Source organism: Orbicella faveolata, unplaced genomic scaffold (genome assembly GCF_042242905.1).
Source record: "Orbicella faveolata isolate gen_17 unplaced genomic scaffold, um_ofav_v1 contig_12, whole genome shotgun sequence".
In the NCBI taxonomy this organism is placed as follows: domain Eukaryota; kingdom Metazoa; phylum Cnidaria; class Anthozoa; order Scleractinia; family Merulinidae; genus Orbicella; species Orbicella faveolata.
Genome location: NW_028301539.1, coordinates 28,920,845 through 28,935,233, shown reverse-complemented (window position 1 = coordinate 28,935,233; position 14,389 = coordinate 28,920,845). Strand labels below are relative to the sequence as shown.

Sequence of the window (14,389 nt, the reverse complement as noted above, 5' to 3'; positions counted from 1 at the left end):
TATCTTGAAAATTTCTGTTTTCGTTCCATTAGACAAATGACCTCTTCTGGGTCGTTTCACTGGTCATATATCTTTGCAATTGTGGAGTTGCGTAAACCGTGAGGTCATTACTGCACGGCAGTCGCTGTGCTTCGAGTTTCTCTTTAGTATTTTTTTTTTCTGTTAATTTGTTTATGAAGATAACAAATCATCGATATTTATTTTTAGGCCAAAGCATAAGGAAAACAGCTCCACCATCGTTCACCACTCGATCTGAAATGAAACTAATTAGACGTCAATTTATTGAATCACTCAAGACTGTTAAACTCAAAACAATCTAAGAAATGTTTAGATTCCTCACATTTGCTCTCTCATGGTGTGGGTCTCCTTAGCGGCAAAGCGTTTCGGCTGTATCGGCTTTTGGGCGTACAGATAGAAATATAAATTTAGTTGGTTAATTTAGGTAGCCATGCTCAAACGTTGATCCGAAATAGGTTTTCTAAGGTTTCGCAAACGACGTAGGACGCTTACTGAGATCTAAATGCATTTCCGTCGTTTAATATCTTTCAGTGACATGTCTTATCGACTTAAAAACAAAAATACTTGCCGCGAAAGTAAATTGTCCATTGTTGATTTATAGAAATATAATAACAAAGGAGGTGATTCTTAAAATAAAAGACAAGAAAGGTTTTAAGCTTAGAATAAGCCCTTTTTTCAAATGAAACTTTAATTCAACCTTAAATGTAATAATAAAAGTGCGAAAAGTAGAGACAACTTGGTTTAGACCATGGGTATCCATGCTTTAATTTCTTCAAAACCGAACATAACCTGCAGTTTCCCGACTTAACTGTTGCATACAAAACGAAACTGCTACCAGCTTCATGTTAATTAGCAAATTTAAGAGTAATTGGCTTTATATAAAACAATTAATTAAATCCACAAACTTTTCTGTTTGGTTCATCTGCTTTGTGACCTGCCCTCCAAGTTCTCGACGTCATATTCCGCATATGGTATTGATCATTTCTTGAAAAGTTTTCAAATAACTGAGGATTACATGTACCGAATTGTTCATGTGCTTAGTTATCTGGGCTTGTATTTTTATCTCAACTTCCACAAATATTTGACTCTCATTTTCAGTTGGTTTCAGTGATTAGCAATGTAAAGTATGTCTCTCTTTATGTGCAACTATCCCATTGTTATCTGACATTTCGTGTCATTCATGTAGATAACACAGTAACCTTGAAGTTCATTCAAATAGTTTTCTTTGCAGCTCAGTCAGCCGGTGTAGTTTGAATTTGATGATTCACAACAAAAAAGGTCGGGAGTTGAGTCCTTTGTATACGATTTCTATTTTCAATTCAACTAATATTTGGACAGTTAATGGCTGAAAATAAATTGCTGATTGATCATCAACTAAAAATGTTTTCTTTTGAAAACAGCAGGGAGTTACAAATCTTCAAAAGATGACTGCAGTGCGGTTTCACGCTCGCGTACCAAGTGAACAAAGAGATAAACTTTGACACGCGCTTTTATCCGGTTCCAGGATCACTCTGTCGGCGAATGTTACACTACATCATTGATGAGAAGCAGCTTTGAGCCTGTGAGAAGCTATAAAAGCGTATCATTTCTCTATAACAGCAATATGCAATCTAAAATGTTCTCCACAATGAAGCTGGCGTGGTGTTTAGCTACCCTTACAACAATTTTGGCAGCAAACAATAACGGTATGTAAACATTTCGGTTTCAATTCTGTTTTATAGAGCAACGGGCGGTTATGTTTTGTTAAACGATTTCTTGTCAGTGTTACTCACTGTTTCCAGTAAAATCTCGAACGCATTGCAAAATGTTGGATTTTTCCTTAGATAAAATACTTTTCAATCCTAATAAGTGTACGTTTCTCAAAAAGTCGAATATTTCTGCCTTTTTCCTGTTGGTATTTTGAAAACAGAACATTTAATTTACCTCAGTGATACGGAACGGCCTGCGCGGCACGAAAGGCAGTGACCTAAGCAGAGATATGAAAGTGACGACTCTCAATTTTTTAATAGTTTAGGCTACTTTTATTTAAAACAAGTTGCCCATTTTAAATTATGAATTAATTGTCGCATTTTAGAACTAAATACTCTGGAATTTAACCTACTAAATGAACTAATTATTCAATAGGTGGGAATAATCCTACACGCACAAAAGTGAAGAGTGTGCTTGAGTTGCTGTGATGGGCATGCACTTGGCGTTTGTGGGTTTACGTTGTGAAAGACTCAACATAAGCCTACGCATCAATTGCCACTTTTAAGTTTGAAACTGGTGAAGAACTGCTTAAGGGATAATTCCTTGCTTTGCAATGCGATCAGATTTTCACTGGCTTGAACAATTGGCCATACGCTGTTTCAGTTGACGGAAACTTCTGGTTAACATCAAATTGATTTTAGGTTAGTGCTGGTATAAACTGGTATGAGCGAGATTGCGTGCCGCCTGTTTAAAGTGAACAGGAAGTATTAAACAGGAAAACTATTTACCCAAGGTTATCTTGAGCTCGAGGAACTCGTAAAAAGTTTAGTCAACTTTAAGCAGCTTATTTACAAATGTGGTTTAATTGCGTCAGTTTTGCAACCAAAGATTAATTTAAAGCTACATATTGACCTCGTGACCAGCGCAGAGATCGGAACAAATACAATAGCCACACTCAAAACGACTAAAACATGTCAGAGGTTAACATAAGATTGTGAGAAATATATGAATAGAAACACAAAGTCTTAATATTGTTTTTTTAATATATTTTCATTTTCTTTGATCACACTGAAAGGTTTGTGATTCTTGATCCAAATTACCTTTCTGAAAAGTGTTAAACGTGCTATTAGATTTACTCCTGTTTTCCGAACCTGTTATTTTTCCCTCTTACGTAATACCCCATAAGACCTGTTTTCTCTCCGAAAATAACCGGTAATTCGGCTATTTCCGTTATGAAGAAAACTTGAGATTTTTTTTCACTGAAACATTCTTACTCAGTCTCATTACGCTTTTATCAGTCTTCATATCTGAGGTCTTTGTAGGCAAACAAAACAAAACAAAACATTGTTCCTGTATCTTGTTGCCTGTCTGTTTTTCTGCAGCATCAAAACGAATCGTAAGGGAAAGCAACACGATTGCACAGCACCCTTTGGGAGTTTTGTTTTTGTTTATGCTCTGCTCGTCCAAAAATGTTACAAATGTTTCCGTTCCTTTCATTTACACTTAGCAGGTAGTGACGTGAGTCCCAGCCTACAGACCCTGTTGAACGCTACCACAGAGAAACCACCGCATGCAACCTCCACTCCATCCTCACGACACCCGTCGTCCACGACTGGCATTACTAACATGTCTCCAGACCGTGAGGAGTTGACGTTATTCCGAGAGTTGTTTGAAGGGTATGACAAACGCCTTCGGCCAGCGCTGAGGAAGGAGGACAATGTGACGGTGACGCTTGGGATTTCTGTGAATCAACTCATTGATATTGTAAGTGATCTTTCAGATCTGCAAGATGGAGACAACCTTATTTACCCTCGGAAGTGTTTATAGCACAAAGGCTAATGGGGCCGACTAAACAACTGAAACTAATAATTCAAATTGAATATAACATTGTTTTAAAGAATCCCAATTGGCTGGAGGCAAATTAGTTGGCTGTTTACAAGCGTTGCCCAGGATTTGAACTCGGGGCTACCGTGAAACAAAATCCAGGTAGTGGTCAGAGCGGAACTCAAACCCGGGACTGTTGGATTGCGAGGCCGAAACGGTGATTACTCGGCCACGCTGCCTCCATGCTCATTTATTGACTCGAACGGAGTAATTTATTTCGTAAAGTAGCAAACCAAGTTCCACATTTTAGAGTTTCTGAGCTGTTTATGAGAAAATCTATTCGGCTTAGCCTGGAAAAAAAAGTTGTTAACCAGAGATAGAGATGTTTCCGTCTGCAAATTTTAGCCCAATTTTTAAAATTTACACTAATTTAGACTAAGCTTGATACTCGCTTCGCACCAAAAATTATCACCAACCGCCATTTTGCTCCTTGTTTGGCAGGACGAAAGAAATCAAATGATGCGGCTTAGTGTCTGGGTGAGACAGGTAGGTCCTAATAACTAAACAGATAGGGTGATGAACTGAAGCAATATGAAACAAAACTAATTATGCTGCGTAAATATATATTTTTTTTTACCGTCAACAAATTAGTTAAATAAGGTAAGGTTAAGGTGAGCGTTAGATAACTGCTACACGCTGTACATCCAGGGCCGGGTTGTTTGAAAGCAGGTTAGCGCTAACCCAAGATTGAAATTTAACCGAAGTTTTAACTTTTCTTGGGTAAAATGTTTTTCACTGGTTACGTTTTGTGTAGTTTGAGATTATTCAAACTCACAACTGAAGGATAATCAAAATAAAAAGAAAATCTCACTAAAAAGTCACGAAACTAAAATCAAAATTCTCGCTAATCCTGGGTTAGCTTCAGTCAGGCATTGAACAACCCGGCCATGGTGTTTATTGAAACACATTTGTGATACAAATGCCGACACCATTTGGTAACTTGACCTCCGATTGGGGGGAAGGTGAGTTATTCCCCTATATGAGCTATATAGGTATGTGCGGCCCCAAAGGGTATAGTTTGTGAGCATTTGTGGTCTGAAAATATATAGATTCAGTTGACCATTTTGGCTAAAATAGGGTACGTTTTTCACTCTGGCTTAGAATTGGGTATTTTGTTTGCAAGGAACTAATTTTTTTCCGTACCACCAAATTGGTAGCCCTTTTCAAATGTTTACGCAAATGGAAGCATGGTCATATAATAGAGCCATGTGGTAATTTTAGAGGTCAATTTTAGAGGTTTGAAACGGGGTATCAATTTTTACCTCAGGCCTGAATAGGGTATGGATAATTACAGATTTTGGTCTGAAATAGGGTACAGGTTTTAAGGATTCAGGCCGCACACCCCACCAAAAACTTTGGGGAATACCTTGACCACATGTCCGAAGCAGAAGCCTTCTATAAACCCGATTGTGTTGTTTCCAATTATATTCCCTCGATCTTGACATTTTTTTATTTCCTCCAGAAATGGAACAACCCTTTCCTTCGATGGAACGCGTCGCATTATGGGGGAATATCGGTAATCAACGTGAACCCATCAGATATTTGGAAACCGGACCTGGTGCTTTACAATAAGTAAGTATTACTGTCAAAATTAAACTAACTTCTACTGGCTGAGCTGACAAACATCATATAACGTATATTCGAAATGAAAATCCTGTTAATTAACATGTGAACTAAATAAACGTCTTTGTTATCGCCTATTCTAAATATTCAAACTCACGCGTAGGGGACCTTATAGGAGATAAATGATTCACTGAATCAAGCGTTTGTAATTTTAGAACAAAAGTATTAGAAAGAGAGCAAGAAAAAAAGAGACAAACGTTTACAATGTGTTTTCCATCTACAGTGTAGATGGAGGCAGCGATGGTTCTATGGCCGCATTTAAATCGCAAATCAAAGTCTCAAGCAATGGAGACAATCTTTGGTTGTCCCCAGTCATTCTGCTAAGCTCCTGTAAAATCTTCGTCAAGTATTTTCCCTTCGATGAGCAGCACTGTACGCTCAAGTTCGGCTCTTGGACTTACGATGGCTTTCAGCTGGATTTAAGGCCCGAGGCAGATGAGGCCGAGAGTGAGAAGTTTGTGAAAAATGGCGAGTGGGACCTGATTCGAGTTCCTTGCAAGAGAAATGTCGTCAAATACGTGTGCTGTGAGGAGCCTTACCCTGACGTCACGTACGAAGTACAGATTCGCAGAAGAACGCTTTTCTTTTTCTTCAACATGGTCATCCCCTGTCTTGTTATTGTAGGTGAGATGACATTTTAAGATAAACAACATCGTTAGGTTTCCTTCAATGTATGCATTCTTTATTCCGTATTTGATCTTACACCATCATTTCGCGAACGATGACTTTGTCTCTTAACGTGGACGGTAGGGAATCGAAATTGCGTCGACAATAGGCCATTACCGAATAACCTTAAAGCCTCTCTCTCAAGGCGAGTCTTGGTGCCCATCCTTCCATATGGAAATAAGATTCATTCACATGCAAATTAAACTCATTTTCATCATATATGAATGGTTTTGCACCAGGCCTCGCTTTGATTGAAGGCTTAGGTCAACTCAGAAATGGATCATTGCAATAGTGTGTTGGTTTTCGGCTTTCTAAATCGTAACCTGATTTTTCCTCAGACTCGCTGTCCTCGCTTAATCAGCACAAAACTTATGATTTAATTCCCTTTCTCCTCTAGGAGAATAGTAGGCTCGATCTCGAGTTCGGCATACGGCCTCCTCCTGCCTTTTGGGATGGGCGCTGTCTCCTTTCTTGAACAGCGGTCGGTAATCGGGCCAAGGAGAGTATGAGCAACGACTCGTGTGCTCCTCTCTGCTCTGTCTCTCGCAGCGGTGGCAACCTCTGTCCAGGTGTACACAACTTATACATCTGCTGCATTTTTATCCACAGGCTTGACTATCTTGTCATTTTATCTGCCACCTGACTCGGGTGAACGCATCTCGTTGGTCATTACCAATCTCCTCGCCATGACAGTGTTCATGCTGCTGGTTGCTGACATTATTCCGCCCACCTCAGATGCGGTGTCAATCATCTCCACCTTTTATTCTTGCTGCATTTTTGAGGTGTGTTTCCATTTAGTATTTAGGTTTTAAATCTAGTCAACATTTAATATGATTACATTTATATCCGTCGTGCCAGAAAAGTTCGCATGCCGATACTGCAAACTATTTAATTATCAAAAAGGGTGTCCGCAACTTGGCGTATTGTGAAGTTTCTGAAGAACGTTCTTGATAGCTTTTTGATATATCTGCTTGTGAATTATGCTAATACAGTTAGAGGGGGCTCGCTCTCGGTTCTTCAAACAACTTTAATATTTAGCTCGGGGCTTCTTCCCTCACCAACTGTCAACACCTGCAGCTTGCTGTCTACATCTGTCTACCTTCTATCTTGTGGTTTTGAGACCTAAGAGTATAAAGTATTAGACAAAAGCGTCCAGAAAAAGTTTTCTAACTACGTACTTATACTCGTTTGTCATCAGATCAATCACTGGGTTCAGTTAAAAGAATTTCGTTTTCTATAGATTTTGATAGTTGCCTGTCGGTGTAACTGCTCTTCTCGCTTCAAAGGGCTTGGACATCTGAAAGGGGCATCTTAGTTCCACATTGCTTCTTTATTTTTGTTATCATCCTTATGGCTGACTTATCTGGAAATACATGCCAATATAAGTCGGCGGCTGACGAAAGTTGAGTTGACGACGAGTTTAATTTCTTGCTTACATATCACAGGTTGGAATAGCTCTTATTGGAACATGTGTGGTCCTCAAATACCACTTTTCTAACCCATCCATCCACAAAATGCCCAACTGGCTTCGCTTTGTGGTCCTCCACTGTTTAGGCAAAGTCTTTCATAAAAAGCTCCGCGGTGACAATGCGGAAAACCCTCTGGAAACAGGTAGCCCGTTTGAAAAACGAAAACTTTTGAGGGACAACGGATATATCGAGACATTTGTTCCTAAAAATGAGATCTTAAATCAAAGATTTAGCGTCCTCGAGAGGAGACTCTCTGGATTAGCGACTGGTGGAAAGTGGCCCACTGATGGGAGAAGCGCTTCAGACGAGAGGGATTCCAAAGGCCCCTTCACAAGAAAAGGTGGTTCCGATCAGGAATGCGATGACAAGAGTTACCTGACAAGGGCCATAACCTACAAACAGGAAACTATTGCTAACGCACTGGAAAAACTGGTCGAGGCAAAGGAGGCTCAAGATGAAGAAGGAAAGCAGCGCGACGAGTGGATGATGGCGGCGTCTATCCTGGACAACATGTTCATGTGGATTTTCTTGTTCACTTTAGGTGCTTCGATAGTTGCCTTGTTCTTTCAGCTTCCAAAATACGACTAGCACATTTAAGAGAACACGTTTAAGAGACAAGGGAATATAGAAGATTAATTCTTGCATAGGTGGGTTGATCGTGCGGAAACAAACCTGTTTCAAATGCTGTGAGGATACGTGAGAAAAGTTGCCTTGCTACTGCCGTTACTGGCGATGCGCACTAAGATAAGAGCATTACGTGTGCGAGTGACGGGGAGCCAGAAGAGAGTCTCCCTGAAGTCGATTTAAAACTATTATACATTCAGGCATGGCGTTATTTGGTCTCAATGATCACCGTCTAAACGGGGAAATACTCTGGTTACTTCTCTGCTAGTTTTAAGCTTGAGCTGCTTTCACAATCAGTTGAATCAATTAGAATGATGCTAGGAAAAGGAGTTGCAAGTCCTTAAAATCGCAAGTTCTTTTATCATCAAAATTATCCTTTTAGACAAAGAGATATACCCCATGACTTACGCTCAGTCTGTACAATGCTCTGTGGAAGATTTGCTTTCTTTGGTGAGTTGCATTGAGTTTTTCTCTAATTAGGTATTTTCGTCTTATCAGTTGCTTTGAATTCAAGTAAAGTGACGTTTGGTTTAAGTTCATAACTCAACACTCACAAGGTTTGCAGTCAACACAAATATTCAAACTTTTGCATCTCAAAAGTTTGGATTCAAAATCATTTTTTAAGATAAATAATTTATAAGAGTAATAATTTGTATTTACATGTACATTTTTAAATGAATATAATTCGCAGTGAATTTTTCAGGCTCTTAAACTGAAGTTAAGCATTTTGATACAGTGCGTATGATGCCAGTAGCTCTAAAGTATTTTCTTTAGTATTTTTCTTTAATTGTAAGTACTTTAATACACCTTTGTATTGAAGTTTGCCTTTTTTTGCTCTTAATTTTGAGTCTCGAACAGAAAAAATCTATTTCAATATGATGGATTAATGTACGTGTAGAAGGAAAAACAACTGATTTTCAGGAATATGCACTGTTCTGTCGCCGGTCCGACACGACGAAGGATTACCTTGAAATCCGATTGAATCTTGTCCAGTATATTTCTTATTTTTTTCTTTTTCAAGCTATCTGCACACTTGTTGGTCTTTTTTCCATAATCACATAATCTTTCTCTTGTACGAAATCATGACGCCGAGAATACGGTGACCTAGCCGCGCCCCTTATGAAAAACTTGGCCAAGAGATCAAACAACAGGCCGGGTGTTTGTAGTTTTCGAGTTTTCTCTGTTTTGGACCTGTCTTTATCGTCTAAGCTAAATGACGAACAAGCTGTTACTAAAGTAAATGAAAACCACGTGTAAAGCTTGCAGAGTTTGGAATAATCACCACCTAACAGTGCCGGGTGCACACGCTAAAATTTAATAACTTGTTTGTACAGATGTTTAATTAGCTTATAGCCGCACTGTAAAACTTGTAATACTATTAGCTATGGTTTCCTACCTAGAGGGAGCACTTAATTTTGATAATAACTTTTTGCAATTGATCTGGGCAAGCACAAAAACTTGACTGGTTCTGAGAACCCCAAAATAATTAAGTCCTCACTTCATTGATGCTGGGGTATACGTACGTTGGAAGTTAGGTTCCTCCTGTTCTTTGGAAATGTAATAATCTGTTTGTTTCACGGAGTTTTCTTCAGATTTTTGCTAGAGTTTGTTCATCAAGATTTAGCATTATTTCATTTTGTGGAATTATGGTATAATTTATATTGAAGCACTTTATCACTAGTAACAAAGCTTTTAAATCCGCATATTATCCATTTGCATTTGTGAATCAAGATTCTTTTAGGACTTTTGTATTTACATATACGTTTAACAGTGGATACTTTGCCAATAAAGATGTGTAGTTATAATGCCCAGTTGCTGCAGTACATTTTGTTGACCAATCGTTCACATTTTTAAAGAGAGATAGGGAGAGTGTGTAGAACTCATAATCTGGTGTCTTCAATTTGGCTTTAGCCTTCTTCGTGCGTGGCGGAGCTATAAAGAGTCTATTTTTTTATCACGGGGTCTGAAATGGGTAAAAATGTCGTCCTCTTAGCCTTGCATGAGGCTTATTTTATTTCATAAGCAGGCCAGTGGTCTGAGATGCGCTCTTTAAACGTAACCTGGCCATCGATAGGACTATACTGCTTGCTCATGGAAGGGGTTGGTTTTCAAGTCCAGTTAAACACCCCTACCAAAGTTGCATGAACTCTCTTGTATCTTTACAGGGAGATCAACGATCGAATAACTCAACCGTACATGGGCCGCTTGCCTCTGGCGGCCGAGAGAACAAATTTTGCGGGACTTTAGATACTACTACTGGAAATGTCAACTGCTACATTCTTTCGTCAAGTACGAGTAAGTCTTCTACTATGTTACCTGACAGTTGGCAGCATAGCCCTGATGGTATTCAGTCAACGATGCAGTATAGTGGAATAATTTCCCATCCCTCCTTGTTTTCAATACCGTACCGGCCAATCAGTCCCTCTTTCCTGTCATGATTTACGAGCCGGTCTGTGTTTAAGTTCAGGACTAACTTCAAAGGTTAAGCTTTCGCTGTCTTCAGACAGGCAGGTGTTATGACTGCTCCGGTTTTCACCTGAGCATCGCTGGAGCCAAAAAGGGAGAAAAATGTCGGCGCACGCTAAGCATAACTGTGTAGACTGTACGCGGGCCATGTAAAGCGAACAATTCAACTAGGCTCAAAAATGAAACAATGAACGCTACAGATGGCCACAATACATTTCCCGATCGGTTTCCCAAACGGAAACTTTTTTGTTATTCTCGAGTAAACAGTCTGAGAATGAACTTATCTTAACATGACTCGATCAGTCATTTTCAAGTACGGAAGGTATTTACTTTACCCATCATTTATGCTTAGTCGCATTAGACACATTCAAGATTTTGATCAGATATTTATACAAACAAATCCAAGTACCTGAACCCAGAATATTCCATAGCCTTTCGATTCTCTTCGCTCGATCCTACAGACGATCTGTGAAGCAACACGGCAGAATTCTGGTTTCAAAGTCAGAAGGCAAGGATCTGTGTTGGCAAATGAAACCCGGAGCACGCTAATATCGAGTCAATTCAAGGTAGATATCTTTGATTCTCAGTCTTTATCGATCTCGCCATTGCACATTCTCCCTTTCCGCGTATTAATGTCATATTAATAATTTTCGCCTAAAGCTACAAGTAAGTAAAAGTCTATTGGTAAAACTGAAATGTGCAAGTCCAAGCAGAACTGTTCCTTGAATTTTGAAGTCTATAATTTTCAAATTATCAGTTGTGAAAGAGAGCGTCTATCTCGAAGGCTAGAGCCGTCATGAAGTTTAGAGTTCTGTCCCGCGTTTCCTTTGATTTATTAACTTGGAGTGCTGTTACTTTTGAGTTTCCTTCAACCTAGAGTTTAACTCTTGTTTTAACAGAGACGAACTCGTCATCTCATTTCTGGGAACATTTTTGTAACTGGAAAAGATGAAAATAAACTGGAAGATTGTTGCGTGCAGGTCAATGACGTCATCTTGAATCGTAAACAATAACAAAGTGCCGCCATGAAGGAGGATGTTTTCACTGATCTTTTCCGATAGCAAGTTTGCTCAGTAAGAAAATTGACTCAGTATAGCTTTTAATGTCTGTGACAAAGCTAAATTTCCATGTAGCTTTTAGCCGACCTCAGCGAAATATTTGTATCGTATTGTATTCTCCACTTGACGATCGATGAATACAGGATTGTATTCAAGAATAAAGTGCAGTGAAAGGAATAGGGAAAGGTCAAAATATAGTAAACTGATTATATGCTCTTCCATTGCATACATTTATTTTAGGACAAAAAGAAAACTAGTGCAAGAGAAAAAGGATAAACACATAGTAAATAAATAGTTAGCAAATGTTTCCTTATCGGTTTCTTTGTACATTTGTCGATGATTGTGCTTGCCAATCTAGTGATATATAACTTTGTGTGTGTGTGGGGGGGGGGGGGGGGGACTTTTTTGCTGCCACACTCACCTTTCACTGAATGGTGGCTTGTGGTTTCGCCCGTCAAGAGTGTTATCTTGGTATTCCAAATTGAAGTGACTCCGGAATGTGGGGGTCAGTGAGGCCCAAGAATAGTATATTGAGATCAGGAGCCATAATCGGGGACGGAGACCGTAAGTCTTGGGATCCGCGCGCACCTATGATATGGGACAATTTTTCTATTTTTAGAACAAATTGCGCCATCCTGACGTCAAATATCCGCGCGGATTCACGCACATGTCGTGAGCTCTCGCGTGGATGTTGTCACGTTGCCTGATCAAATGGTGAGAGTGGCGAGATTCTCTTGCAGATTTTTCACAGCGATGGCAGGGAATAAGGCAGGAAATAAGAACCAGGGCTCTTATATGTAGTTTTATGCTCTGAGCTAATGGGAAAGGTGAGTTTTTCAGGGTCGAAAGCCAGACTTCAATTTCGCGCTGTGAATGAATAATATTTGCTCGCGCTAGTTGTATGCGTAAGCTTTTGCGTTTGTTCTGTAAAGAAAAGTTATGTAAGAAAACTCTTAAGTCTGGTATCGAATTAATTTGTGAGTTTCCCAAACAATGCTTAATCATAACCAAACCCTGTTTTTGATAGTTTCGTGTTGTTTCTGTTTGTTTGGCGAGTTTGCAAAAGTTTTTGAAAGGAAAGTCTCATTTGCATAGTGCAGCGCGCGCGTGCACTTCAAATCCGAGTCGGTGTTTTCAATTGTCAACAAATCTTGACAAAGATTTCTTTCGTTGTCTTTTGTGCCGAGATAATAGACAAGGAGTTTTGATAATTCAACCAACAAAATCGAAATCGTTATTCGAGTTGATTAAGAAAGCGTCATCGTAATTTTGCTGATTATTTCGCTGTATTCACCTATTTTCAGCTAGGCTTTTAATATGTTCTCAAACACTTATCAACCTTAAACATATTTAAAAACTAGAGATATGATATGAGTTCGATGTACGTTTTCACACGAAAGTGGGAAAGTCCAATTTGTCATGTTTTGCTGATTGTACAAAACACGCATCGGCGGGCGCTCTTATTCATCGACAACAGACAATTCGTTGGGTTTTTACACACAAAAAAAAACTAAGCAGCATGTACACACATAAACTTTACTGTCACTTACTGGGCCTTGCTAAAACATCAAACTTTGCTTACAATTTAGGCGAATCTCAAACTTGCAATTATTATTATTTTTTTACTTTTCGGTCGAGATAGAGTCTGCGAAATTCTCGCAAGTGTGTGGCAAGAGGAGGGAAACTTTGAAGTCGTGAAACTTTGCTATATCCAAATATATCTAACTAGTTTTTTTTGCTGTGGTTTGGAAAAGTTGTTAATCTTCAACATATGTGAAACTTAGACTGGAGTAATATGGAGCTCTTGTAAAAGAAGCAGCAGAACACAACTTGGTCCGTGATATAAAGCGGCACATAACTAAATTCCACACTGTCTTACTTCACTCATAATGGAGCAGCTTACGACGAAAATACTGACATCCCAGTAAAATTCCAACAGACATGAACGCATTGAGTTGTGGGCCAAAAGCGTCAACCATTTCGGGAATTTCGGACGCCATTTCCCCACGCGACATCCACAAAAATCCTCGCAGCATGTACGCGCGTGTGCCGCACGGGATGGCGCAATTTGTTCTAAAAATAGAAAAATTGTCCCATATCATGGGGACAACCCCAATACTAGAAATGGCGCGCGCTTACGGTCTCCGTCCCCGATTATGGCTCCTGATTGAGATGTGTTTTAACCTTGTCGATTTTGAACACTTCCTCGCACATCTACACGCATATTTCAACGGAAAAAATACACCTTACAGGAGAAAAGAACGTGTCAGAATAAATCTCCGCTTTCTTTCTCGCGTTTTAGTTCTTACAATTGACATTGTATATGCCCGCTACCCAAAAGGAAATTGGAAATGAGGTATCACTAAATCATGAAATTAATTGCAATGAACTTAGCACTGAACAGCACCTCAGGCATAATGAAAATGCATTCCCGTAGTATATTGGCTCACACAGCCAAAGTGGTGAAGCGAAAATGCTCGGTTGGGAAAGCAGCCTCGGACCAATATTAATTCACTTTTTTATGTCCATATTCCGATTTCCCTTTAAACTTCACGCTACAATCACGATGACAATTCTAGAACATTGTTTTTATATGCTCTGCGAAGAACAGCAGAGTGGAAAAGTTCGCTGGGTATATACTGCCTCTTGAACTTTCGTTCCACTGGTCTGCTTCTAGAAATCGTCCCTATGATCAATGTCCTTATAATTCATTTCTTTTGTCATTTTCTCTTCAAAACATGACTCGCAGTACGCCACCGAACTGCCTGGTTTCCATCCCGCTACATCCTCATCATTTTCAAGCACGGAACACCGCATACAGAAGTAGTTCATGTAATTCAGGCAAGTATAGTTAGTGCTCTCGAAGGAAGAGGAACACATGTTTTCCTAGTC

General features: G+C 39.4%; 1 protein-coding gene and 1 long non-coding RNA gene across 3 annotated transcripts; both read left to right on the top strand.

The window, feature by feature from the left end:
- Nucleotides 1-1,520: 1,520 nt before the first annotated feature.
- LOC110053440 (neuronal acetylcholine receptor subunit alpha-10-like) lies at nt 1,521-9,784 on the top strand. 2 transcript variants are annotated; one of them, XM_020755217.2, is made up of 7 exons: nt 1,521-1,703; nt 3,215-3,471; nt 4,033-4,077; nt 5,054-5,163; nt 5,438-5,838; nt 6,490-6,662; nt 7,326-9,784. In XM_020755217.2, exons 1-7 carry the CDS (start codon nt 1,559-1,561, stop codon nt 7,935-7,937), a joined length of 1,743 nt encoding a protein of 580 aa, XP_020610876.2. In that variant the 5' UTR covers nt 1,521-1,558; the 3' UTR covers nt 7,938-9,784. The 2 variants fall into 2 exon arrangements, with proteins under 2 accessions (XP_020610876.2, XP_020610877.2); XM_020755218.2 differs by having other exon boundaries at nt 1,522-1,703; nt 3,218-3,471.
- Nucleotides 9,785-10,825: 1,041 nt separating this feature from the next.
- On the top strand, nt 10,826-11,800 carry LOC149117448 (uncharacterized). Its single transcript, XR_016204155.1, has 2 exons — nt 10,826-11,005; nt 11,339-11,800. It is a non-coding gene; the product is annotated as an uncharacterized LOC149117448 (long non-coding RNA).
- The last annotated feature ends 2,589 nt before the right edge of the window (nt 11,801-14,389 follow it).

Bases quoted from the DNA above. Each gene is read 5' to 3' on its own strand.
- LOC110053440 (XM_020755217.2), top strand. From the start codon at position 1,559: ATGAGAAGCAGCTTTGAGCCTGTGAGAAGCTATAAAAGCGTATCATTT. The intron at 4,078-5,053 runs GTAGGTCCTAAT...TATTTCCTCCAG, and splicing joins TTAGTGTCTGGGTGAGACAG to AAATGGAACAACCCTTTCCT. The intron at 6,663-7,325 runs GTGTGTTTCCAT...TACATATCACAG, and splicing joins ATTCTTGCTGCATTTTTGAG to GTTGGAATAGCTCTTATTGG.